The 24,879-nt window shown below is 40.6% G+C and overlaps 3 protein-coding genes and 3 long non-coding RNA genes across 8 annotated transcripts; 4 read left to right on the top strand and 2 right to left on the bottom strand.

The window, feature by feature from the left end:
* Positions 1-233: 233 nt before the first annotated feature.
* On the bottom strand, positions 234-4,088 carry LOC119116636 (galectin-8-like). Its single transcript, XM_037242194.1, has 8 exons — positions 3,792-4,088; positions 3,489-3,577; positions 2,838-3,048; positions 2,598-2,717; positions 2,495-2,521; positions 1,815-1,903; positions 1,555-1,720; positions 234-1,490 (listed from the first exon to the last, which is right to left on the bottom strand). Exons 1-8 carry the CDS (start codon positions 3,828-3,830, stop codon positions 1,341-1,343), a joined length of 891 nt encoding a protein of 296 aa, XP_037098089.1. The 5' UTR covers positions 3,831-4,088; the 3' UTR covers positions 234-1,340.
* A 115-nt stretch (positions 4,089-4,203) lies between these two features.
* On the top strand, positions 4,204-5,607 carry LOC119116639. Its single transcript, XR_005096306.1, has 4 exons — positions 4,204-4,341; positions 4,837-4,878; positions 5,053-5,166; positions 5,366-5,607. It is a non-coding gene; the product is annotated as an uncharacterized LOC119116639 (long non-coding RNA).
* Positions 5,608-7,853: 2,246 nt separating this feature from the next.
* Positions 7,854-9,447, top strand: LOC119116641. 2 transcript variants are annotated; one of them, XR_005096308.1, is made up of 5 exons: positions 7,854-8,028; positions 8,181-8,246; positions 8,695-8,715; positions 8,792-8,902; positions 9,091-9,447. It is a non-coding gene; the product is annotated as an uncharacterized LOC119116641 (long non-coding RNA). The 2 variants fall into 2 exon arrangements; XR_005096309.1 differs by lacking the exon at positions 8,695-8,715 and having other exon boundaries at positions 7,855-8,028.
* A 1,174-nt stretch (positions 9,448-10,621) lies between these two features.
* LOC119116640 lies at positions 10,622-11,833 on the top strand. The gene is made up of 4 exons (XR_005096307.1): positions 10,622-10,758; positions 10,909-10,929; positions 11,030-11,149; positions 11,621-11,833. It is a non-coding gene; the product is annotated as an uncharacterized LOC119116640 (long non-coding RNA).
* Positions 11,834-13,200: 1,367 nt separating this feature from the next.
* LOC119116638 (interferon alpha-inducible protein 27-like protein 2A) lies at positions 13,201-14,290 on the top strand. Its single transcript, XM_037242195.1, has 4 exons — positions 13,201-13,648; positions 13,721-13,753; positions 13,847-14,008; positions 14,119-14,290. Exons 1-4 carry the CDS (start codon positions 13,639-13,641, stop codon positions 14,190-14,192), a joined length of 279 nt encoding a protein of 92 aa, XP_037098090.1. The 5' UTR covers positions 13,201-13,638; the 3' UTR covers positions 14,193-14,290.
* A 139-nt stretch (positions 14,291-14,429) lies between these two features.
* On the bottom strand, positions 14,430-20,627 carry LOC119116635 (cytosolic 5'-nucleotidase 1A-like). 2 transcript variants are annotated; one of them, XM_037242193.1, is made up of 8 exons: positions 20,456-20,627; positions 20,039-20,188; positions 19,696-19,951; positions 18,850-19,017; positions 18,434-18,563; positions 15,595-15,717; positions 15,332-15,516; positions 14,430-15,088 (listed from the first exon to the last, which is right to left on the bottom strand). In XM_037242193.1, exons 3-8 carry the CDS (start codon positions 19,876-19,878, stop codon positions 14,753-14,755), a joined length of 1,125 nt encoding a protein of 374 aa, XP_037098088.1. In that variant the 5' UTR covers positions 19,879-19,951; positions 20,039-20,188; positions 20,456-20,627; the 3' UTR covers positions 14,430-14,752. The 2 variants fall into 2 exon arrangements, with proteins under 2 accessions (XP_037098088.1, XP_037098087.1); XM_037242192.1 differs by having other exon boundaries at positions 19,696-20,188.
* Between the last annotated feature and the right edge of the window lie 4,252 nt (positions 20,628-24,879).

Here is a 24,879-nt window from a genome sequence, read left to right as displayed (position 1 = left end):
GCTGATTCAATCGGCAAGTCGATTAATCGGTCAAGCTGTAACACTGTTACCTTTGACAGTGTCATTTACACACAGCACTATTTGGATTGGACAGTAATCCAGAAAAGGCTTACTTGTTTCTTGTTTTAATAATGATTGGACACAAAATAGTGGTGAATAAAGGGCTTTCATTATCTTGAAGTGACGATCAATGATGCTGCAGTACATGCTAAAGAAAATGAGCAACAAAGGCATTGTATTCACCGGTTTGTGTTTTTTTATTATTACTACCATTATTATTATATAGTCACAAATTCGATCTGCTATACTTTATGCTTCTTGCCAGAAATATGAGAGAGTAAACATGTAAAAATGGAGGAAATTATACACTCATTTTCTCTTTCCTTGTTTTTTAGCAGCAGAGTCGGCTTCTTAAATTAGTGGTACAACCTCTGAGTCTCCATCATAAAGGTAATGTTTAAGAATTTTAACTGTCATGGCAAGTAAAAAAAACACTACTGTATATACAGTACCCAAATGAGAAAGGAAGGCATGATACAAAATTGGTTTGTGTTGCTGATGTGCCTCACATGGCTCATTTTTTTAACACAAGGGTAAAAAGAAGCTAGCCAGTGTCACTAGTGACGCAATAAGGCCTTGTTTAGACTGCTAGCCAAAATATGATTTTTAGTTCATCCAGACTGAAACAAGTCTCTTTCGTAGTCCAGACGGTCGCTAAACACATGAAATCTGGTATTTGCAAAATGGATTGAAACTACATGTATTGCAACAAGTACATTTATGGAAGTATTTTGTGTGTTGCCGCTATTATATGACGTCAAACGGTACACATGGTGGACGATCCTTCGGTTCCGACATCATTGCTACATAGCAACTTGTCAAATGGGTCAATAATGTGGCCTAGTCTGAATAGGACCAGAACCGCTCAACCTGACATCGCGTCGGGGTCACCAATTGTTGCGTTTTGTTCAAGATGTCCGTCGTTGAGCAAAGAAAACAAAGATGTGGAGTAATAGTTGGTTCTTTATTTGCAAGATCTTGGGTTGTTCTCATCTGCTGAAGCGCACTTGTACTGACTGCCGTGAAGCAACCCAAGATCTTGCAAATAAAGAACCAACTATTACTCCACATATTTGTTTTCTTTGCTCAACGATGGACATCTTGAACAAAACGCAACAATACTTGCTAAAAACAGTGCGGACAGTCAGCCCGAAAATTGAGACTTGAGACGGAATCAGATAAGCCTACAGTCTGAACACATCTTAAAAGACTGAAGTCACATCAACACAACTTCTAAAATAAATGTGTGTGATGAAACTCAAGTAAAGCAACTGTCTCGATCACCACAGTTTGACATCCATAAGCTCCAGGTCTCCCATTATCTCCAGCAGGTCGATGGTGCTCAGGTCCTGAACCCGGTGTTTAAACTCAAACAAGTGCAAGCCGTTCACCGCCAGCTTGAACTGATGTGCCTGGCAGAGGAGGAGAATCTGACAACAAAAGAAACATTTGTCAGGCCTTTTATTTTTCAAGAAATACAACAGTATAGTTTACCTCAAAATACTCTCCAGGAGAAAAGGGGAAAAAGACCAACTCCCGCTCCTCCTGACCCCAGGATTCATTCAGGTATGAGTTCCTGATGAATGTGCTGGATTTCATGCGAGGGTTCAGGTGAAGAGCAATGCTCTCTGTTCTGCTGTTGCAGAGGTTCACTGTAATACTGCAAGACATTTAGAGCAGAGCTTTAGTCAACTGGTCAGCAGCAGCAGACCATTTTGCCTTTTCTGACAAAGATGGACAACATGCAGTGTTACCTGTGAGGATACATGCTGATCTGTCCTTTGATGGTTATGTGCTGCCCAGGGCTCAGGCCTTTTAGTATACTGCCTTTGTAAGGGAGGCTCTAAGGGCAGTCGGACAACAATTGCTTGCTTAACAGCAGCATGCATACAAACATAATCAAGCCAAAAACTCTCGTACCGTATTTTTCGCACTGTCACTTCATAGTGTAAATCTCATTTTGGGGGAGGAATTATTTTACACAAACCAAGAAGAGTAGAGCTCCGACTTGTTCCCAAAATCCCCGTTCCCGAATTGTGGGTGCATACAGAAATGTACTTGGCGGCAAGCTAAATTAGCAATAGCTCACGCTCATTCATTGCCATGACGACGACTTCTTTTTTTTTCCTCCTTTGACTGTCTTTTGGCAGTTACCAAATACTCTACACAATTAAGGAATGAGGGTTTTGGGTGCCAGTCTTAGCTCTAATTTGAATACACACAAGTCGTAGTTGAGTGAAAGAGCAAACCATAAAAAAGAAAGTGTGACTTAGAGTCCGAAAAATACGGTAATTGTAAAGTAGTACAAAAGGGAGTGTCTTTTCCTGTGTTTTGGAATAGTTCATTTCCGTTAAGTGTTAAGAGCTTCAACTTTCAGTAGCAATTATGAGCAGTCAGGGAAAAGTAAGTCTTTGGCACTAAGAGAAAAACTCACCAAGTCACTAGACTCTGAGTATATTGCCTAAAAGTGACAAAAAAAACAAATTTAGTCACATTAAAGGCAAAGTGAGGTTCTCCAATGACAAAAACAAACTTACAGAGTTTGGGATGTAGCCTATAGCCTGCACTTGGACCTTCCCAGACACAGAAAATGTGTTGATCCTATTTAGTGGGATTCTATGTTTGTATTCCAGGAGGTGAGCTCCGTTTACTGCTACCTGTTGGTAAAACAACAAAAAAAGCCATCTCAAAGCAAAGACAGTGTGCTACATTGAGGAATATTTGATAAGCCTATCTGTATCATGGTTCAAGATGTCCCTATTTCTGGCATCTCTGACCTTGAAAGTGTCCTCGTGCACCAGGATGATGGTTTCGAACGGGGCCCCGCATTTATAGGGCAGCTGTTGCAGGGTCTCCTCTTGGCCCCAGCTCTCCTGCAGCAGGGAGTTGCATCGCACGCAGGGCGAGCCCTTGAAGTGAGCGCTGAAGTGCAAGGCCACGTCAGAAGGCGGCTTGGTACTGCCGCCACAGGATAGGTCAATCTGGAACCTCAAGAGACCATGCACGCCAAGGCATTACACATCTAAGATATTATATATTATTTAGATATTATTTACACATGGTTTGTCTTGGTCTAGTTTTTTTTGGGGATCACAAAACCATTTGAACAGGACTGTGCTGACCTTTGACATTCACTATTTTTGTGTACATACTTTGTGATCTTTGTGAAGATTCTTTCAGTTCCTCAGACTGTCGAGGACGTAGCTACTGTACTACACATTTCTGTGATGTCTGTCACAGGCAGAACAATTAAATGCTCCCCCACTAGATGGCAGAAGTTAGTTAACCTGTGTAACCACCGGAGACATTTTTGTTTGGTAGTGTGCCTTGAAATGGTTGTGTTTACTTCCACGCTTGGCTATTGAAACAATTGATTTGAGTTTGTGTGTGTGCATCTAAATGCACCTGTTGTGTTTGTCACAGCTCACCTGTCAGCATTTGATAGTACAGTGCCCTGAATGATGATGATCTCTCCAGGGTGCAGGCCTCCAGGAATAGATCCTGTATATGGGATCACCTGAGGTGGACAGGTTAGACCACTTAATATTGGGGAAATAACAAAATACACAGTTATTAGCGTTATTGGCAACAAGACTAGTATGTATCTGCGTCTAGTGAATCTTAAAGCAAACACTTCCCACTTATCTGATAATATTTGATCTACTATCTGATAGCCGTACTGGGACATAAACTTGCAACAATGACAATAATATAGGCATTACGCATCTCACCGGCTTCAGGACACTTAGCTTCGCGTTTGCCACCGACATTGAGCTTCCTGTGTCGGTCTACAAACAACTGCTTAGAGACAAAACAATGGAGCGAATTAAGTGATGCGATCAAAATCACCCCTTATCTCACCCAGCGTTAAATTGAGATCACAGTCGTGCAAATTGACGCCATGCAAGCTTCCAGAGACACGCATGCGCACATCTGACACGTGACCGGAAGCGCTTGTTAAAACAACAAAATCCGTTGCAGCAGTCAACCATAAGTGTGATTTGAAAGACACAATTGAATCGAATTGTTGAAATGGCACTCATTGTAAAGGAAGCCAAACTGGGACCACCCAGCTCGCCCCTTGCCCCCCCCCCCCCTGTTGCGACACCACATTGACAGTCCTCCGAGCCAATGAGCTTTGTCTGGTGTTTCTGACCAATTGCATTCGCTAGCCATACGGTTATAAATGCCTGGCAAGGCAGCTCGTGTGTAATGTGAAAATTTCAGGTCAAGCCAAGGCGTTTTCCAGCCCTGAAAACAACACAAAGAAAATGGGATTGCGTAAGTAATATAAATTACTCTTTTGTTGATATTGAGAATTAAATTACGTCATCTGACAAACATGTAAATTCAACTTTAGTTAGACTCAATGGGCAACGGTGAAATCTTAAGTTTTCTTAACGCCAAAGTACGTATCTGTGGCCAATTTGAGTTTTTAATGATCTTAAGTTTTCTTAACTCCAAAGTACGCATCTGTGGCCAATTTGAGTTTTTAATGACGCTGAACGACATTTACTGTTTTCCGATCTTTTTTATTATCGTGAACGTTTTTTTACTATTTGATTTGATCAGAAGTCCGCGAATTCAAACTGGGACATGTCTGTGCAGCGTCGCTTTCCTCTGACGTGACAAAGAGGAAAGGAAAAAACTGTGTTGGACTCGCTATATTTTTTTAGATATACAATTGGTTTGTAATTTTTATTTGTGATTATTATGGATTATGAATAAAGGGCACAAGCAATGTTCGAATGAAAGTTGCCTTCTCTTGTGTTTCAGTTTCAGCACTGGCTGTTGCTGCAGGCGTAGCGGGTGCAGCAGGTAAGAACTCCAAGGAACTTTTTTTTATTATTATTTTAACGTTATAGAACGATTTCACAGAGTATATTAAATTGAGGCCATCACTATTTCAGAGTTGTGCTCCAGTAGGCTTGTCACAAGGAAATTTTGAAGAAAAGTCATGAACAAAAATTGTGTTTTCCTGCTTTTGTCTAGGAGGAGCTATTATTTTTGCTCCCGTTGCTGTTGCCACTATTGGCTACGCAACTGCAGTGGGCGTCACTGCTGTGGTCAACGCTGGAGTAGCGACAGGCACAGCAGCAGCAGCAGGTATAAATGCATACATACATTTCTGGGTTAGCCTAGACTCAAATTCATGTGACCAAGATCCAGCTATGATCCTAGTGAAGACAAGTGCTGGATGCAGGTTATAAACAGACAATATAGAATAGTAGAAGGGCCAATATGATTCATGAGTGTGATAGAATTGATTTTTCTCTTGATTCTAAAGTGTGACCTCTCATTTTAGGTTCAGCAGCCGCTGCAAGCGCTCCTGTCGCAGGCATTGTGATGGCTCTCTTCTGAATCCTTAACACCTAAAACTTGTCCACTACTTCAAAGAATACAGTATATGTTATAAACTCTGTGCCATGTGGTGCTGAAGTGCACACTTAAATTTATGGTAGATTTGTGTTAAAGTAATTGCCAAGAGAATGTTGAAGATTGTTTTCCTTGCCTTTCAATTTGACTGAATAAATGGCTTCCTAAGTTTGTGAGCAGTACTTTTTTTGTTTAGTTGCAGTACACTGAGGCAAAGTGCTGAGAACATTCCCACATCTGGTGTTTAGAGCTGAAAGGTTTCATCTAACCCACTAAGTTTGTGATTGAAACAGAATACTGTAATGATAGATAGATAGATAGATAGATAGATATGGTACATTTAAGGGAGGGGACAACTTGTTTTGGACTGTCTATATTTATTATCTATATTTAGAACATGCATACATCTGATGTTTAGAGCTGAAAGGTTTCATCAACACCGGTAAATTTGTGAATGAAATGGAATACTGTAAACATATATATATATATATATAGTGCATTTAAGGGGAAAAAAATGTTGGACCAGCTATATTTAGTCCTCTATTAAAATATACAATTGGTTTGTCATTTTTTTCTAACCTACTTAAAACTGTCCAGTTCCAGTATGCCAATTTCTTTATCTGCAAATTCCTCTGACATGCTGTTTCGTGACCCCACCTAGACATATAGTACAGCATTGTATACATTTTTTTTTACCTCTTTAAAAAAAGATTAAAGTCCCAATGATCGTCACACACACACCTGGGTGTGGTGAAATTTGTCCTCTGCATTTAACCCATCCCCGTGTGATTTTAATCCATCCCCTGGGGGAGAGGGGAGCAGTGAGCAGCAGCGGTGCCGCGCTCGGGAATCAGTTGGTGATCTAACCCCCCAATTCCAACCCTTAATGCTGAGTGCCAAGCAGGGAGGCAATGGGTCCCATTTTTATAGTCTTTGGTATGACCCGGCCGGGGTTTGAACCCACAACCTTCCAGTCTCAGGGCGGACACTCTACCACTAGGCCACTGAGCATATTCACATAAGAAGCCCGGGTCAAAATTGTACTCTGCACATTACATGAAAAATCAGTACAAAAAAATCGGCAGTGATGTGAATGTAGCCTAGTAAATAGACAGCAATGTCCCTAAAAGCACAATCACTAAACTGCAGCTACCTAAAACATTTTTTTTTTTTCATTTCGCCTGAGTTGCGGCACATGTGAAGCTCTCTCTTTAATTCTAAAGATGGTATTGCAACATAAACCAAGAAAATTGGGGCAGAAATACGGCGGTCTTCTCTTGCAAGCTATCTTGCCCTTCCCAAGCTTGGTTTTATATTTATAGCTCTGTTGTGATTGAGTCGTTAACCTCACCCGCTCACCCCTCCCCTCCCGTCTTTTTGTAAACGCTTTCATTTCTTGTGAAACGAAACCTAACAATCGTTAGACAGAACCAATAACAGACTCTTGTGTTTCTGACCAATCAGCTTTTTGCTCTTTTGCTTAAAAAAAGGAAAACAAATGTTAGCTTAACCCTTTGCTTCCCAACACACAGTATGCATTCTCATAGCTGCTCTCCCAATAACATTCACATTACAGAAAAAAAAACTTGTATAAAAAAAATAACGTATTCCACAAATTTGTGTTTTGTATGCGCTGTGGTTGTTAGTCTCACATATGAGTTACTCCTCAAAGTGGCTACATTCTTTCTTTTCATACACATATGTCAATAAATTCAGTAAGAAACAAGTCAAAATTATATATAAGGAAAGAGAATGACAAACATATGTTCAGGTCATGTTTCACAGGTTCCTTGCCGACCTTTCATACTTTGATAGCTTAAATATTCACTTGGTTTCAGTTTTATGACTCCCTTGTGTGTCAACAGGAATGGGGTCAAAAAACAAATAAAGAACAAGATAAGAAGCACGTGAAATCGCTCTGCACTTGGATTATTCATTTAGCGGTTCATCACAGGTTTCACTTGGTACTTTTTGAGTCAAAATTTACACTTTGTACCTCATTAAAACATGTTGCTTAGCAAAACTGAACAAGTACCAGGGAGATGAGAAAGAGGATCAAATCACCAATCTTGATCTCATTCTGAAGTACTGCTATGGTTCAGAACTGTTCTTATATTTTTGGGTATAACAATTTTGTTATTTCTACATCGGAAATAATAAGATTTGATATGATGTAAGCAATATGAATGACTTAATTAACACAGCGACATATGAATCTAATTACATATATTTGTGCTGAACATAAATTTTCACTTTTTGAATTCTTGACCTCGACTTGTCCTCCACAGCCTGTGAAATTCTCCCTAGAAAGTCCCTGAGAGAAGAAAATTCCCCAAGTGCAGCTGTCCCGAGGCCGACTATTGACTTCCCCATCAGGAAATCCCCTGACGGTTCATCAGCGAGTCACACGAGGACACTCCCCCAAAAGGATGGTAAAGCCCGCTTGATTTGCAACGTTTGCTTGACTGAATTAAATCTTAGCAGTGCACTACAGTTTTTTCCAACTTGTTTGCAAGATTTCTTAGCAAGAAACTTAAGAAAAAGCCCCAGACATCTGTGAGAACCTTTTTGAATTCCTCAGATAAACTGTGTGTATCCTAATTATAATAATGTTCAAATATTAATCGTTGACGGATGACGGGATCTGACCTCAATTGGTGTGAATTGTTCTGCAACCAATAAGACTGCCTGAGTCTTATCAGCGCTTTAGCTATAAAAATGTGACGACTGTTTTGATTTTTCAGACGACAGCTGAAATTCTTTGTTAAAACAGGCAGTTGAACTAACAAAAAAAGACAACATGGGAAACGGTGAGTAACACCTTTACTGCATTTTGAATTTAACACTTTGTTTTTGTGAACATTCTGATATAGTTGAAGGATATTCTTTGCCCAATCAATTGGTGTTTAAAGTGAAGTTAGTGGGTCGCTGTCGAAAATATTTTGTCATGTCTTATTAGAAATGAAAGGAAAAGTTCAAATGTCAACGACTGCCTAAGCAGTCACTGCATCCAAAATTTAGGAGCTGGCTGTTGAACTTGAGTTATTCGTCGAGCTTTAATCCGTGCACCGTGTCAAAATTTGTTTAACCAATATAATAGCACAGGATCGGGGAAATGAGCTAAAGTTTCAACTGGACTAAAGACTGCGACTTCTCCAGTCTCCATACAGACCACATAAATGCTTCCTCATTTTACAAACTCAAGTGTGCAATTTCTTTTTCAATATAAATCAAAATGAAACATATTCTTTTTTGTAGGTCTTCCCTCTCCTGCACCAGGTAAAATTTACTGTGAAAATTACCATTCTAATTTCAGAAACTAATGCACCAAATAACTTGTTACTTCTTTTTACAGCTGTAAATCCTGTTCTGTTTGCGCCCCCGGTTGCCACGACGATCGGTTATCCCCAACCGAGCCCCATTCTTGTAACACCACCAGCCAACACTGGATTGACACCATTTCAAGGTACACTTTTGGTTTACCACGACAGATTATGGTCAAATTGTAGACAAAATGGCAGCCGTCAGATTTTTAGCACCCAAGCAGGCAACAATAGGTGCGGGCATCACCTTTAACGCTATTGCAAATGTGTATTTGTATAAATCATTTGATTTAATCTTTTTAGTATACTAAAGTGTGATCTCGTTTTGTAGGTTCACCTGCATTAAATCCAGGCCCGATGAGTCCGATGGGCCCGGGAGGGTTTCCTTGACGTCATTGGTTTTCTTTCTTTCTAACGTGTTTTTGACATTCAACTGTGACTCATATGTGGAATCATCAACTTGTATACTTGCCTTACTTTTTTTTTTTTAAATCTTTTGTTACTACAGGACTGATTCTTTGTTGCCTATGAATGTATAATATGTAGTCTTCTTTTTTTTTTTCCTGATGTGGAGTTGTAAAGGGCAATAAATGTCTTTGTGACATTTGTGAAATGCTCTTTCATTATCATAAGCACTGTAGCCACCTGTTGCCTTCCAAACAACAGAATAAAACATGACTTCCTGCGACTAGTATATCAGCGTTTTATTCAGTTAAACAGGCCAAGAGGTTAAATACTTAAATTTATGGGTAAATTTAGACTCCCCTTATTTGCATGCTTTAATTCTTGCACTGTTAACAACAGGTTGGTCCCATTTCACTGCAAGTGAAAGAATATTGTTTTTGTAATTATTTGATTAACATAGAAATGGTTACTTGTTGAAACAAAAGCGACTATTTGATAATGAGGCCTTTAGGATGTTATCATGATATAACTCAGAAGCTGCTGTGAAGAAAACAAGTCCTTAAAAAAAACAAAATGGAGAACAGTGGAATTTTCCGACGGACATAGGAATGTTGTTGACGTCAGTGGACTTGTTGAACTCTTTATCAGCCGTACCAGGCTTCCTCCCACACAAATGTCTAATGAAATGAAAATGGTTTACTTTGTAAACAATTATTGAAGGTTACTGTGCTTTTTCTGTATCTGGCTGAGGGGGGGAACGTTTGAACGTGACCTGGTAATAAATGCACACATCTCCATGCTTTAATTACTCCTCTGCACTGAGAGACGTGTTGGCATGATTAAACAGTATGAGCATATGCAATCGAAAATACACATTCTTTATACTGCTTGAATCTATAGAGACACATTAACAATAGGTAAAACCTTGCAAATACCATAAGCTCTTACAAAAATGACTAAATATTCAGTTATTGTTCGGTTGAATGTATAAAAGTATCGAGACAAAAAAAAAAAAGGCTTTCCGGTGTAAATAGGTGTTGCCAGAAGCTGCTGCAAGCAAAACAAGACCTTATAAGGAGGGAAAGGAAGTCAGAGAGGAAAAGCTGTTTACATCCATTTGAATGATTTAGGAGAATTGTGTTATTTAATGTGTTTACAAAGTCGGTGTACTCAGTACTATTTTCTCTAACCTGGTTACAATAAACTTAAAAGTAGCTGGAAATACATCATTTAAAAAGGCTGTACTTGAAACTGATAACAGGGCAGCATTACAGTGCCTGGATATGATGATCATAAAGATCAGACTGGCTGGATTTTCAGTGAGCATTAGAGTATATTAGAAAGAACGAGACAGCAACGTATTTGGCCTTCTGGAGACACTTTCACTTTTGGTTTCACCAGATATCCGATTACCCCCTAACCGCCCCCGACCCCAATTCAGAGAGCCAATCAGAGCAGTGGAAATGACCCGTCATCGCCCACCCAACAGGAAGCTAAACGACGAAAAACGGAGTGCAGCAGCTTTGCACTTGGTCAAAACGATTTCTGGTTGCTTACGACGAGAAGAGAAAACAAAAGGAAGTCGACATGGGAGGTAAGAAACGCGTTTGTCAATTATGATTCGTAGGATTAAAGTACTTCAAAAAATGGTTGCGCATATTCCAAATAAAAATTGCTAACTAGTTTCTGAATTCAAAGTTATATTCTCCCACATAAAAACATAATTTTTATTATGTCTCATCAGGCACTTCATCTGTTCCAGCCGGTAATATTTCTTTATGTTTATTTTTTTTTCCTATCACAATTTAAAGTACAGGTAAAACTATACATTTTCAACTTGCAATTTGGGTCATTATAATTTGTAGGAGCTATGCTTTATCCATCCCCTGCTGCGACCACGATTGGTTATGACGTAAACCCGAACATCAACATCCTGGCTCCATCTCCTGGAGCAGGGCCAGCTGGAGCTGCTTTAGCACCTGCAAGTAAGCATTGAGTCACTTATTTTTGAAAGACTGCTGCATCGCAGCTTAAGTTTAAGGTGATGTATGTTAAATAGATTTTTTATGTACTTTGTCATAGTTGCTGGCTCGATAATGGTTGGTAACTAGAATTATTGTTCAAAGGTTCCATGATCTTGTGGTCTTCTACTGAAAAATGCTCAGGCAATGTCATTACAGGGTTTTAGCGCCACCTTGTGGAATTTTGGGGTTTGATAAAGGTACAAAAATACATCTGAAGCCTCACGAACAGGCAAGGCACAGCCCAAAGACATTCAAAGTAAACAGAAGCAGCTTCCTAAGAATTACTAAACCTACGTATAACAACAACAATTAATGGGATAGGATCTCCCAAAAATCTGAGTTATTGAATTCTATTTCATGCTGATAGTGAGTAGTTACGGTGTTATTGTGCCAGCCACAGTTTACATTCTAATGTGTCACATCTGATTTTAGGCCCTAGCGCTGCTCCCCCACCCACCCCTGGCCATGTGATGTCCCTGTTCTGAGTCCTCACAATGGAATCTCCTCAAACCTGTTCACCATTTTCAATGGCCTGTTCTCATTACAAAGAAAACATTACAAGCTAAATTCAATGGAATCGTTTTGCTAAAGAAAATGTTATGTGGTATTTTTGTGTGAAAGTCCACAAATAAAAAATGAGACTTATATCTGTTTGAAAGAATCTTTGTTACATGTTGAGCATATAACATCCATACATGATTTGATTCTTAGGGCTTCAGTCATCTTCAGTGTTGGCTCGTGAGTGAACGATGGGTTCAAAAGAACGAATCTTTTCAGTGAACGAGAGTGAACGGATCACTTCCTAAAGTGATTCGTTCTTTTATCAGTTCATATGACTTCAACCAGTCGGTGTCGGTAATGCCCATTGAAGCTGGTGCCACCTTGCCGTAAAACAAAACGAAGAAGAAAATGACGTAACTTCCCATTCACGAACGAGTCGTGAATTGCATTTCCCGTTCACCAACGAACAAATCTGTGAGGGAACGAATCAGTGAGTGAGTGATTCGCATTTCCAGTTCATTGCCAGAACGGATCAGTGAGGGAACGAATCCTAACTTTCCCGTTCGCGAACGAGTCAATGGGTCAACTGCCTTCCTTCCCGTGCATCAACGGATTAGTCAGTGAACGTGTTGCGTCTTCCTCCTGGCGTGAACTATGTAAGCCAGAATGTAGATTTACGATTTGCCAAGGAAAGAAAGAACCACTCACTGAAACACCACTTCTTTTATGCGCGTTTTCTCCAAGCTAACGGCTAACTTTAGTGCATGAAGGGATGCGCCGTTATGCAACAACGGGGAGATTATGCTTCTCTTTGGGTAATCTTGATTTTATAACACTTATAGTAGTTTTTGACATGACATGAACTGAAAAAAGCACGAATCACTTTAGGAAGTGATTTGTTCACTCTCGTTCAATGAAAAGATTCGTTCTTTTGAACCCATCGTGTGTAGTTGTATTGAATTCTTGATTCTTGGGGATTCTTGAACGATTCGTTTGAACGACTCTTTGGAGTGAACTGATTCTAGAGATTCAGTTCACCTAAAAGAACTGGAATGCACATCACGACTTCTAAAGCTTTTTAATGCATCATTCAATACACAAGCGCAACATTTGACACAATATTACGCCCCATAAAGCGATTACCAATCAGCGTGTCATCAAATGATAATAAAGACCACTCATTACACTGAAAATAATATTTTAGAAATCAGTCTATTTGCTTATAACTTTTTTATCTTAAATGCTAGCCAGGGTGGACCACTGGTTAGATGATCCCCTTCAGTGTTCAGAGGCTCCGGTCTTCTTGTATGGAGTCAGCTGACACATTTCAAAAAGTTGCTGGTTAAATGAATTACAGAATCTACATTGTCCATTAGTGTGAATGTTTGTCTGTGTGACCTAAAACCAGTTGGGGATCAGTTCACGATGTGCCCTGCCTCCTGCCCAGGAGTCACCTGGCTGGGATAGGCACCACCACAAAGACCAAGCAGAACTGAGAATTAATTGATGGATTAATATGTTTGCTTTATATATTTTGATTACCACTCCCACAGATTTTTTTTGTTTACATTACTTTATACCTGAATTACTATCACAATGGCAAATGGTTTCCTTTTAAAAAAATGCAATGAAGAATTCCTGCACAGGTTATAGAACAATGGGCAAAACTTGTTTTATTGAGGCGGGCCGTCTCTTAGGTCGCCCATGTGATGATGATCATGTGACGTCAGGCTTTGGGTCTCTTCCGGAAAAACGAAACTAACCTCCTATCCAATGAAAAGGCTCCCAGTCGATGAAGGGAAGTTTCGTTTCTCCTGAAAAAATGCAAAGCTTTTCAGATTTTGGGGGCGTAGCAGATTGACATTTTGTTTGCCACCGGACTCACTTAAATATCGAGCCTGCTGGCTGAAAGTACACACGTCTATCCACATAAGGACAGAAAAGACAACATGGGATTGCGTAAGTATCGCTCGCTCTTTACACCCCATTATAACAGAAAATAGTTTAACATGCGTGTGTTTTTGTTTGCAGTGACGGGTCTTGCTGCGGGCGCTGCGGCCGTAGGTAAGATGTATTTTGCATAATCAAAACATATTTTGGGCTTATGCAGCCTTTTGTGGACGTGCACTAATGTGGGTGATTTAACTTTTGGGGCAGCTGGTTCGGTGATTGTGGCTCCGGTGGCCCTGGGAGTTCTCGGCTTTACTTCAGCTGGGATAGCGGCAGGTTCCATCGCCGCGAGCATGATGTCCACCGTAGCCATCGCCAACGGAGGAGGGGTGGCGGCAGGGAGCGTGGTGGCTATCTTGCAGTCTGCCGGTAAGCCGCGGAAAAACCATGCAATTCCACACTTTATATTTGATACTTTTGCTGTGCTATTAAAGTTACACTAGACTAGAGTAGATAAATGCAATGTTACTTTTCTGTAGGCATGGCTGGTATACCGGCTGCGGCCTCTGCAGCTGCAGGAGGTGCGGCAGCAGTCATTGGTGCAATCGTCTGAGGCCAAACCTTTTTGCCAAATGAATACCATTTCATATAATATCAATGATGTGATACGAATATGAATCCTAATTCAATAAATGAAATTGGCCAATTTCATACTTGGTGTCATAATAGTCTGTGGTACATTTGAGCATGTTTGATTTTGCTGATTAAAGGCAGATAAAAGTCAAAGCAAGACTCGACGACACAGCTTGGAGAATTTAAAAGTCAATAACGATGTGGAAACTGTTCTATAGTAATGAGACGAATATACCTTTTTTAAATCTCACAACATCTAGATTTGTAATAAGTTAATCAACCACAACAAGTACATGTCACCGATGTGCAAGATTAAAATAAAACTATAAAAACCGATATTTAACAAATTTATGATAGACAAACATTATAGACGGACAATTCTGGAAATAAAATAGCTTTTTTGTTTTAGTGTAATGATATTAATTCACATTAGCATAAATGTTTTGTTTTTTTACATTTTAGAGCATTTCCACCATTATACCTAAGTAGTTTCCTCTACATCCTTATGTATAGGGCCTCTTGATCAATCTGGTAACAGAGTCATTTCTTTGCAAGTCTCTGTGCAATGCCGTAGGGAACATGACAAGCCACGGTGCCAAGCTCAGCCGCCCCTTCCACGTGAAACATCTGATCGTCAAAGAAAAGGTGCGGCCTGATCTTCTCTAGCATGGGGCCTTTGGGTGCTCCTGCTAGAAAGAGCGCCTCATCAATCTCCAAACCCCACGACCGAAGCGTTTTTAAGGCTCTGGTACCGGAACTGGCGGCACTGCGAGCCGTGACCAGGTAGGTGCGGATAGGGCAGTCCATGCGAAGGCCCCTGTCAAAAAACTTCCTTTGTAGTTTTCCCAAAGCCTCCAGGAATCCCTTCAGTGGGCCCTGCAGCAAGATGGAAGAGCATAAATTTGAATTGTTAAAATCATACTGTACTTATAATAGGGATCTGCCATTCTAAATGGTGCTTTCATTATTTTTAGTATCTAATCATGACCCTCTAGCAGGAATCAAATAGTTTTATTGTAACTGCCACCCTTTCGAGGATCCAAATATGGTTCCTTTCTTCTGCAACAAATGTCCACAAATCGCATTCTATTCGAACCGTTCACTGAGTGTGTATTTTACATGGTCCAGAGGCTTGTTCTCGTGAGCCTTCTCGTGCTCAAAGAATTTGTCCAGTCCGTGGGCCTTGAAAATGCGTTCCGACTCATCTGAGAAAAGGACAGCGTCTCCGTCAAAGGCCACACGAAGCTGAGTGTCCGACACTTCTTTCATCTTCTCCGGGGTGAACATAGTGGCTGCTGCAATACCTAATACACAAACACAGTTATAGCCTTTATTTAATTCAAGCCATTAGTAATATAGTACTTTTATGGCTTTGCACGGACCTTCTTCCAATGCTTCTCGCACCTTGGTGGAGTCAGCAGAAAGGTACAAGTTTGTGTGGTAAGCTTTCAAGTAACCTATAGGACTGTTTCCTCCAGTCATGCAGAAGCGCTCGATCAATAAATCTGAAAGAGAATCAAAGAGAAACGTAGAAAAGACAAAGTGTCATGATCTGTGTTTTGGTTGACTTTTCCATTGTTTGGTTGAATTTTGTTTCATTTCATCCTGTGTGGTTTTTCCTGAATCTGTTGTTCACGTCTTGTTTTTGTGAATGTGGGTGGAGAAACGTAGAAAAGACAAAGTGTCATGATCTGTGTTTTGGTTGACTTTTGCATTGTTTGGTTGAATTTCCTTTCATTTCATCCTATGTGTGTTTTTCCTGAATGTCTTGTTCATGTCTTGTTTTTGTGAAATGTGCGTGGCATCTGATGAATAAGGTGCATTACCGCCACCTACTGTGCAAACAGTGTTGTTCAGAATATTGTTCATGCCTAGTCAGGTTTTTATTTCCACTTGTTCTAGTCAGACCTGTCTCTTGTATCAACCAATCAGATCCCTCCAGCCAATCATGTCTTGTTCAAATGTTGCTCATTGTCGCCTGCGTTTGCTTGTTTTTAATTATCTTCCGTGTTGGTTAGTAAGGCTTTTTTTAAATTATAAAAAACATGATTTTTTTTAAAGAACTTGTAGAATGAGGCTTTTTATTAAAAAAAAAAAAAAAGACCATGTATAGTACGGACTTTTTATGTATAGTAAGGCTTTTTTATTTAAAAATAAAGACCATGTATAACAGGGGGTGTCAAACTCTTTTTTTTTCGCGGGCCGCATTGTTGTCATAGCTTCTTTTGGAGGGCCATTATGACTGTCAACCCAAATAAATGTATGAGCACCTCATATTATATACAGTAAAAGCTACAAAACAAACTGGCAAATAACTCGTTTTCAAATCAGACGAGTTGTTTGAAACCCTAACTCTAACTTCCAGGGGTGTCAAACTCCAGTCCTCGGGGGCCGCGTTCCAATATGTTTTCCAAGTTACCCTCGTTAAACACACCTGAGTGAAAAGATCAGTTCATTTTCACGTTCTGCAGGAGCCAAACTTTTGACACAGGTGCACTTAACGAAGGAATCTTGGAAAACATGTTGGAATGCGGCCCTGAGGACTGGAGTTTGACACCTGTGACCTTTGACCATGATATTTCCCTAATAAAGTGGCCTGTTATTAGGTACACTTGAAAATGGCGGTGTACCTAATGGAGTGTCGGAGTGACGTCACAGATCAAACAGCCAATCAGAAAGTGGGGGTGAGGGCGGGTGTGGCACTTTTCACTTTCATTTAAGCTTTGACCATAATTTTTCCCTAATGAAGTGGCCTGTTATTAGGTACACCTGAAAATGGCGGTGTACCTAATGGAGTGTCCGTGTGACGTCACAGATCAACCAGCCAATCAGAAAGTGGGGGTGAGGGCGGGTGTGGCACTTCTCACTTTAATTTAAACTTTGACCATAATTTTTCCCTAATGAAGTGGCCTATTATTAGGTACACCTGAAAATGGCGGTGTACCTAATGGAGTGTCCATGTGACGTCACAGATCAACCAGCCAATCAGAAAGTGGGGGTGAGGGCGGGTGTGGCACTTTTCACTTTCAGTTAAACCAGAGGTGTCTACCTTCAGTCCTTGGGGGGCCGCGTTCCAATATGTTTTCCAACTTACCCTCGTTAAACACACCTGAGTGAAAAGATCAGTTCATTTTCACGTTCTGCAGAAGCCTAACTTTTGACACAGGTGCATTTAACGAGGGAACATGTTGGAATGCGGCCCCCAAGGACTGGCGTGCTTAAGTGTTAACTTTGTGGATCAGGTTGACACCCCAATATAACTTGTTTTCAAACCAGACGAGTAAAAACTGGTCAAATATTTAAAAAAAAAAGATATTATTAAAAGTGAAGACAATTTGCAATTCTAGTAATGACACACGAATTTGATGCACAATTTATCTTCGCGGGCCACATAAAATGATGTGGCGGGCCGTATCTGGCCCTCGGGCCTTGAGTTTGACACCTGTGATGTATAGTAATGCTTTTTTAAAGACCATGTATAGTAAGGCTTTTTTTTTTTAATGAAAACATGACCATATATAGTAAGGCTTTCAAAAAAAAAAAAAACAGCATGAGGAGGAATCAATTCCATGTTGCCTGCTAACAAGACACCTAGACCATCAGCAACTTGACTATGTGGGCAATGTCTGTGTTGGATCGTCCTTTTTCCTGTTGCGCTCTGAGTATTCCAGTGCTTGTTACTTTGAATCTTGTTTTTGGACTTCAATTAAGTATTGTTTGTTAGTTAAGTATTTTTTATTGTTATTAGAAACCTGTTTGCCTATTTTTTGTACATTTTATTTTAGAACTGTACATATGCACCCCTTGCCTCCTTGCACTTAGTTTCTCCACATTTTACACAAGCCCACAACTGTGACATTTTTCTCCACTCTGCTTGATCACACCAGTGATGGCTGTGGCGGTCCGCAATTCTCTTGGGGAGCATTATTTGGTGTGTGGATCATGAGAAAGAGCCTGTTAAAAAAACAGCAAACTGGGAACTGGACAGCAAGAGGGACTTAATTAAACCAAAGCAACTTTTGCACTATAGGATGAGAATCTACATCCATTTGTTTTCCTCTTCCATAAATGTCAACACAGGATACTAGGGTGTGACTTCCTGCAAAGACTGGGTCATGGCATCAGAGTGAAAGGAAGCTAAGCATGGCAGCAAATGTCATATTTAAATGTGCCCCAGAAACATTACAGACATATAATTTGAAATGAAAAGTTTTTACTCACGATGATGATTGATGGTGTTGATAAGGCGAAGGCCCACGTATGCGTGGTTGTTTGTCACGAGCACCACGTCAAACAGCTCCTCGCTCTGTGGGTAAAGCTCCCGTAGTCGGCTGTTGACAGCTTCCAGAGCCTGGGAACAAGACCAAGTGCGTATTCAAGATGGAAATATATATAAACCTCCTGAATACTCGGGGGAGATGCACGTGTGTGTTTGTTCGTTAATCCTTATTTTTCTTCACCACCTTCAGATGTACAAAGCGTGTTAAAATGCTACGGGGGCGGGTTAATGACACATTTTGTGGCATACTGAGATATTTTTGATGGCTGGATTATTACACCATATCATAACCATGTCATATGGCGATTTAATTTGTACCTCCCACCATTGAATTGCACTACACTGGGCTTTCTCTGACCTTGACGAAGGAGAAGGCAGGGCCAGGACTGAAAGGCTCACTTTCATGCTCCAGCTGGTACTTGAGATACTCCTCCATGCCTTGCCGCTCGTAGATCTGCTGCTCACGTTCCATGCTGAAGAGCACCCGCGACGACACGGCGATGGTGATAGCGTTCTCAGGTTTGGGCTGAGTGACGACAGAGTACGTGAGTCCGTTTCTGAGTCGACAACGGTACAGTTGGCAGAAGTTCTCGCTCTGAAATGTACTTTAGTGTCAAAGTAAAAATACATTTTGTCAAGCAGATATTACATTATTCGTGATTATATACGCTATTCATAAATATCTGAGTTATTTGTAGTCAAATCCTTTTTTTTTATTCTTATTGTATGAGTTACGGTATTAAATTTAAATGAATCATTGCAATCAGTGTCCTCAGACCATTTGAGTTGAACTAACTCATCAGGTTTTAGCGTAGCACTTCCCGCTATGGCCAAGAGTCATTTGTTGTTACCGAGCTGGCAGTGACAAGGTGACAGTGATTCAAAACATTTCATCCCTCTGCAGGGGCACATACCACAATGCCTGAAAGTTAACACTGCAAACATTGACTTGATTTCTTGACTGAGAGTTTGGTTGAAAGTAAGCTTCGCCATTTGAGTTGTTGGTTGGTTAAGTTGGGGTAAATGAGAAAATTAAAATAGAATAAGAAACTTTTATCTATCAATTATTGACAGTTTATCAATGCCAAATGTGTAACCGAGATGATGCGATGCATCTTGCAAGCAATGTAGCGTGTACTTTTTGATGTGGATGCATCCACAGGTTGCGCAATGGAGTCTAGGAAAATCAATCAAGCATACTCACTGGTTGAAGCTTCCGAGTCGGAGTAGAGGGCTTCCCAAGTCTCTTGGTATCCTCCCAGCTGCTATTTGCTCCATTTGGGTTCTGTCCACTGACCTTGGAAGTTTCACCATTGTTTAAATTCATTTTGGAAAAAAATCTGTTTCCTCCTGTGTCGTCTCCCCACCAAAGTGCTGTCTCACTCATGCACAAGAACAATTTGAGTTGAGTGCACGCAGCATAGAGGATCAATCAGACTGCAGCAGCACGGCTGAACACTCTGGAAAAGGAATAACACGCAGAAGCATACCAAGATGTGTGCCCTCGTTTAAGGAGAAGCCACATTCATGTTGACAGTTCTTCTTACCCGCAGCATTGCGCTTGTTCTTTTTAAGATCTTCTATGCTTTTCTTTCCTCTCTCATCCCAACTATTGGCGTGGAGTCAATTGGCATCCTCCCCCTTGTTTTAACCCTTTCAGTGTTGTGCTGCATTCCCTGGAGCAGCAGAGCATCTGACTGAGTGAGACAAGCGCTTGTTGCATGACTGAATGGATGTCGCAGAGTATTGTGACAACAATGTTTCACATTTATATATGTTGATTCGATATGTATAGTTTTGTATATATATATTTGGGGTTTTTTTTCTAACAGATTGCATGTTCGTACTATGCGTTTAGATTTTTCTACCATGATAAACTGCTGCTTAGCAGTGTGGGAAATTGAGTCCTCTATGCGTGATTTACTCCCCCCTCACAGTCCCCTCTGGCTTTTTTTTTGTCTCACCTCTTATTATGTCAGCCCCTGCAGGATGTTGCCACCAAAGCAGCACTCGGTGTTGCCAGGCAACAACCAAAGACTAGGTGGGAGGGACCACTGGAAGGGACACCCACTTCCAGGATCTGATCGCACATGGGAACAGCATTCACTTGCCATTACATTAGGTACACCTGCACAATCCAGTGACTTAGGAGAAGACTTCAGATCATTGTGGTTGGTGCACCTGAACATTGCAGCATCTAGCATCAGACAAAGAAACAGACACACATGAAACAAAGATGAAAGTGTAAAATGTGCTTTGAAACTATTAAACGTATTACAGTATAACTACAAACCAATTTAGAGCAGTACCAGGAGGACTTGTGTCGATGATGCTGAGCAGACATCTTTGTAGAGACTCAAGGATGAACAGATGCTTCATCCATTTATCCATGTCATTATTATTGTGTTCAGTCACAAATGGGCCTGGAACCAAGCTGACAGAGCATTTTTTTACATCAGGGTAATTGTGAATAAGAAGCAGATCACACAACTTTTCATGTATTGCTCAGAATGTGCAATTTTATGCTTTGTTTGTCACACGGCTCAATAAAAATAGTCAACAAATGTTGGTACTTTTTGCAACACCAAACTCTCGCCCACACCACTTGGTCTTTGGTCCTTGTTCTGATGCCAGACATTTTTCTGTTTATCTTTCCCTCTGGTCACTATTAGAAACAGGATTTTGCACACCCACCCCGAGCTTTAGTGGGATCATTAGACTGTTACACTCTGTGCAATATTTTTGTTGTCCATTGCTCTTACAATACATGTTTAAATGTATTTGTATGTTTTTAACAGTGTGTTTAAAGGCCTAAAAGGAGCAAGTAAATGTTAAAAGGGTAGAAAATACAACAAAAACGTGTCCAGAAAGTATTTAAGTACCGTATTTTCCGCCCTAAAAGGCGCACCTAAAAACCTAAAATTTTCTCAAAAGCCGACAGTGCGCCTTATAGGCCAGTGCGCCTTATATATGGATCAACTGATGAATTTGTTGATCCATACTGGTTGTACACAGTGCTCTGCCAAAATGTTTCAGTACGTTTTAGTACGACTAATAAATTACAAGGTCGCATCGCTTCCCAGCATTACGGCAACTGTAGTCAGGGGGCGTCACCGAATAGCTGTTGTACCCGCGAGGCTATTTCCTGTCAAAATAGGCTGCTCTGTTAATGTTTCGAGTAAATCTACGGATCGATATGGAAGGGAAACATAGGTAAGTAGTACCAATGCGTTAGATCGAACTTTAGTCAGTTCCGATCATTTTATAGGAGATCGTTTGAGAAACGCGATTGTTTACACTTTGCTGAGGCTCATGGGAGATTGCGAGGTGAGGCTCGTGAGACTTTGCGGATGGCTAATGCTATTGCGATAGCTGCAATACGTACCAGGCTATTTCATGTCAAAATAGGCTGCTCTGTTAATGTTTCGAGTAAATCTACGGATCGATATGGAAGGGAAACATAGGTAAGTAGTACCAATGCGTTGGATCGAACTTTAGTCAGTTCCGATCATTTTATAGGAGATCGTTTGAGAAACGCGATTGTTTACACTTTGCTGAGGCTCATGGGAGATTGCGAGGTGAGGCTCGTGAGACTTTGCGGATGGCTAATGCTATTGCGATAGCTGCTATACGTACCAGGCTATTTCATGTCAAAATAGGCTGCTCTGTTAATGTTTCGAGTAAATCTACGGATCGATATGGAAGGGAAACATAGGTAAGTAGTACCAATGCGTTAGATCGAACTTTAGTCAGTTCCGATCATTTTATAGGAGATCGTTTGAGAAACGCGATTGTTTACACTTTGCTGAGGCTCATGGGAGATTGCGAGGTGAGGCTCGTGAGACTTTGCGGATGGCTAATGCTATTGCGATAGCTGCTATACGTACCAGGCTATTTCATGCCAAAATAGGCTGCTCTGTTAATGTTTCGAGTAAATCTACGGATCGATATGGAAGGGAAACATAGGTAAGTAGTACCAATGCGTTGGATCGAACTTTAGTCAGTTCCGATCATTTTATAGGAGATCGTTTGAGAAACGCGATTGTTTACACTTTGCTGAGGCTCATGGGAGATTGCGAGGTGAGGCTCGTGAGACTTTGCGGATGGCTAATGCTATTGCGATAGCTGCTATACGTACCAGGCTATTTCATGCCAAAATAGGCTGCTCTGTTAATGTTTCGAGTAAATCTACGGATCGATATGGAAGGGAAACATAGGTAAGTAGTACCAATGCGTTGGATCGAACTTTAGTCAGTTCCGATCATTTTATAGGAGATCGTTTGAGAAACGCGATTGTTTACACTTTGCTGAGGCTCATGGGAGATTGCGAGGTGAGGCTCGTGAGACTTTGCGGATGGCTAATGCTATTGCGATAGCTGCTATACGTACCAGGCTATTTCATGTCAAAATAGGCTGCTCTGTTAATGTTTCGAGTAAATCTACGGATCGATATGGAAGGGAAACATAGGTAAGTAGTACCAATGCGTTGGATCGAACTTTAGTCAGTTCCGATCATTTTATAGGAGATCGTTTGAGAAACGCGATTGTTTACACTTCGCTGAGGCTCGTGAGACTTTGCGGATGGCTAATGCTATTGCGATAGCTGCTATACGTACCAGGCTATTTCATGTCAAAATAGGCTGCTCTGTTAATGTTTCGAGTAAATCTACGGATCGATATGGAAGGGAAACATAGGTAAGTAGTACCAATGCGTTAGATCGAACTTTAGTCAGTTCTGATCATTTTATAGGAGATCGTTTGAGAAACGCGATTGTTTACAGAGGGCTCGTTGGTTATTGGCTAGTGGATGCATACCGCAACCCTAGTCAACCTCAGTTTGATGCAGTATAGCTTCTATTTTATGCGCCTTATAAGCCGGTGCGCCTTATATATGGACAAAGTTTTAAAATGGGCCGTTCATTGAAGGTGCGCCTTATAACCCGGTGCGCCTTTTAGGGCGGAAAATACGGTAATCTGTATTCCACATTTCACTTATTGCACTTATTGATTGATGGGAGTTTACTTTAATCACGTGATCACTATGTGTTGACACGGTAGATGATTAATTTCTGAATATAGTGTCTTGGGTTCCCCTGGCTAGAAACAATTAATTAATTATAAGTAACAGCTTTTACGTATGTTTAAACAATTAAAATGTACAAAGTAAAGTATTGCAATTTTACTACAGAAATCTATGTAGAAAAGTAACATTTTAACATCTAAAATGCCACTATCTATAAATTACATTTTGGGTTCATTCAAAAGTTAATTTTCTGAATGGCCCATCAAGGATGTTGCCCTGCTGTGTCATGAATGGCACAAGGTTTGTCTCAATGGATTTGTTGTCCAATTTTTGCAGCTCAGCGCAGTTGAATTATGTTGCATTAGCATCGTAGAAAAAATTTATCAACACAACAATAAATACTAGGAGAGAAAAACATTGCATTTAAACAACTAAAATAGAGACAGAAAATTAAAAAAGATATGTGCTTTAAGAAGTCTCAGACAACCACTAGAGAGCAGTAGAGGACAAGGGAGTCTGTCTGGTGCGGTGTTCTGACCTTAAGGTCATTCCTTCTGCAGTCAAAAATACATATATATGGGAAGCAAATATATGTATACTATCTGTATAGTTTTTAATGGTACTTGGATTTCGTCATTAACTTAAATTGTAATTGGACAGACAGTGTTCTAGTGCATGTCCAGTAGTTGTTGTTTTTTATTGGTCGGCTAAAATTATAAACAGCATGGCTTTGTTTGGCTTTATTTATTTATTTATTTATTTATTTATTTAATTGTGTGCGACTGTCAGTCCGTGTCTCTCTCTCTTGCTCTCTGGATCTGTCTGGTTTTTTTTTATTTTTTTTTATGAGACCCGTACTTAAATCAAGGTTGCGCCTTTGTGTTGTGCTTGCAAGGCTGAAGACCAGAGAGGGTTAACAGGAGACAGTTAGAGAGGGTTAACAGGAGACAGTTGGGCCGCACCCACTGAGCTGATTTAAATAACGCCGGCATTTTGGCGCGAGACTAGGGAGCCAGACCACGCCCCACGCTCTGCAGCCTGGGTGGCGGGAAATGCTAGCCCAAAATATAACACACACTCACAGAAGAGCCTGCTCTCGTGGCTCACTTACTCTAGTTTACCTGCACTGTTGGGTTGCCCTGGAAACATGCCCGGTAGAATAGACGGTACTTTAGGAGAAGGAATAGTCGCAACGCCAGCCATCTTGTCTCAGTGGGTGGGGATAAAATCCAGAATGAGTGGAGTAGACTACACAACAAAGAGGGTACACTTACCCCAGATCGAAGGCCGACCCCCAAAATAAACCTGGTGGCTGAAGCCAAGACTGTGAAAATGTATTAGAACTTTAAACATACCTTCAGTTTG

The sequence above is a fragment of the Syngnathus acus genome, chromosome 22, assembly GCF_901709675.1.
Source record: "Syngnathus acus chromosome 22, fSynAcu1.2, whole genome shotgun sequence".
Lineage (NCBI taxonomy): Eukaryota > Metazoa > Chordata > Actinopteri > Syngnathiformes > Syngnathidae > Syngnathus > Syngnathus acus.
This window is presented reverse-complemented; position numbering and strand designations above follow the sequence as displayed.

What these genes read in the sequence shown, in the direction of transcription:
- LOC119116638 (XM_037242195.1), top strand. An exon ending in TGCGGGCGCTGCGGCCGTAG is followed by an intron (nt 13,754 to 13,846) that starts GTAAGATGTATT and finishes CTTTTGGGGCAG; the next exon opens with CTGGTTCGGTGATTGTGGCT. An exon ending in GGCTATCTTGCAGTCTGCCG is followed by an intron (nt 14,009 to 14,118) that starts GTAAGCCGCGGA and finishes ACTTTTCTGTAG; the next exon opens with GCATGGCTGGTATACCGGCT.
- LOC119116636 (XM_037242194.1), bottom strand. Translation starts at nt 3,830, where the DNA reads ATGTCGGTGGCAAACGCGAAGCTAAGTGTCCTGAAGCCG. An exon ending in ACTCAGAGTCTAGTGACTTG is followed by an intron (nt 1,904 to 2,494) that starts GTGAGTTTTTCT and finishes GACTGCCCTTAG; the next exon opens with AGCCTCCCTTACAAAGGCAG. An exon ending in CTCCTGGAGAGTATTTTGAG is followed by an intron (nt 1,491 to 1,554) that starts GTAAACTATACT and finishes TTTTGTTGTCAG; the next exon opens with ATTCTCCTCCTCTGCCAGGC.
- LOC119116635 (XM_037242192.1), bottom strand. Translation starts at nt 19,878, where the DNA reads ATGAGTGAGACAGCACTTTGGTGGGGAGACGACACAGGAGGAAACAGA. An exon ending in GCGAGAAGCATTGGAAGAAG is followed by an intron (nt 15,517 to 15,594) that starts GTCCGTGCAAAG and finishes TTTGTGTATTAG; the next exon opens with GTATTGCAGCAGCCACTATG. An exon ending in AGAACAAGCCTCTGGACCAT is followed by an intron (nt 15,089 to 15,331) that starts GTAAAATACACA and finishes ATCTTGCTGCAG; the next exon opens with GGCCCACTGAAGGGATTCCT.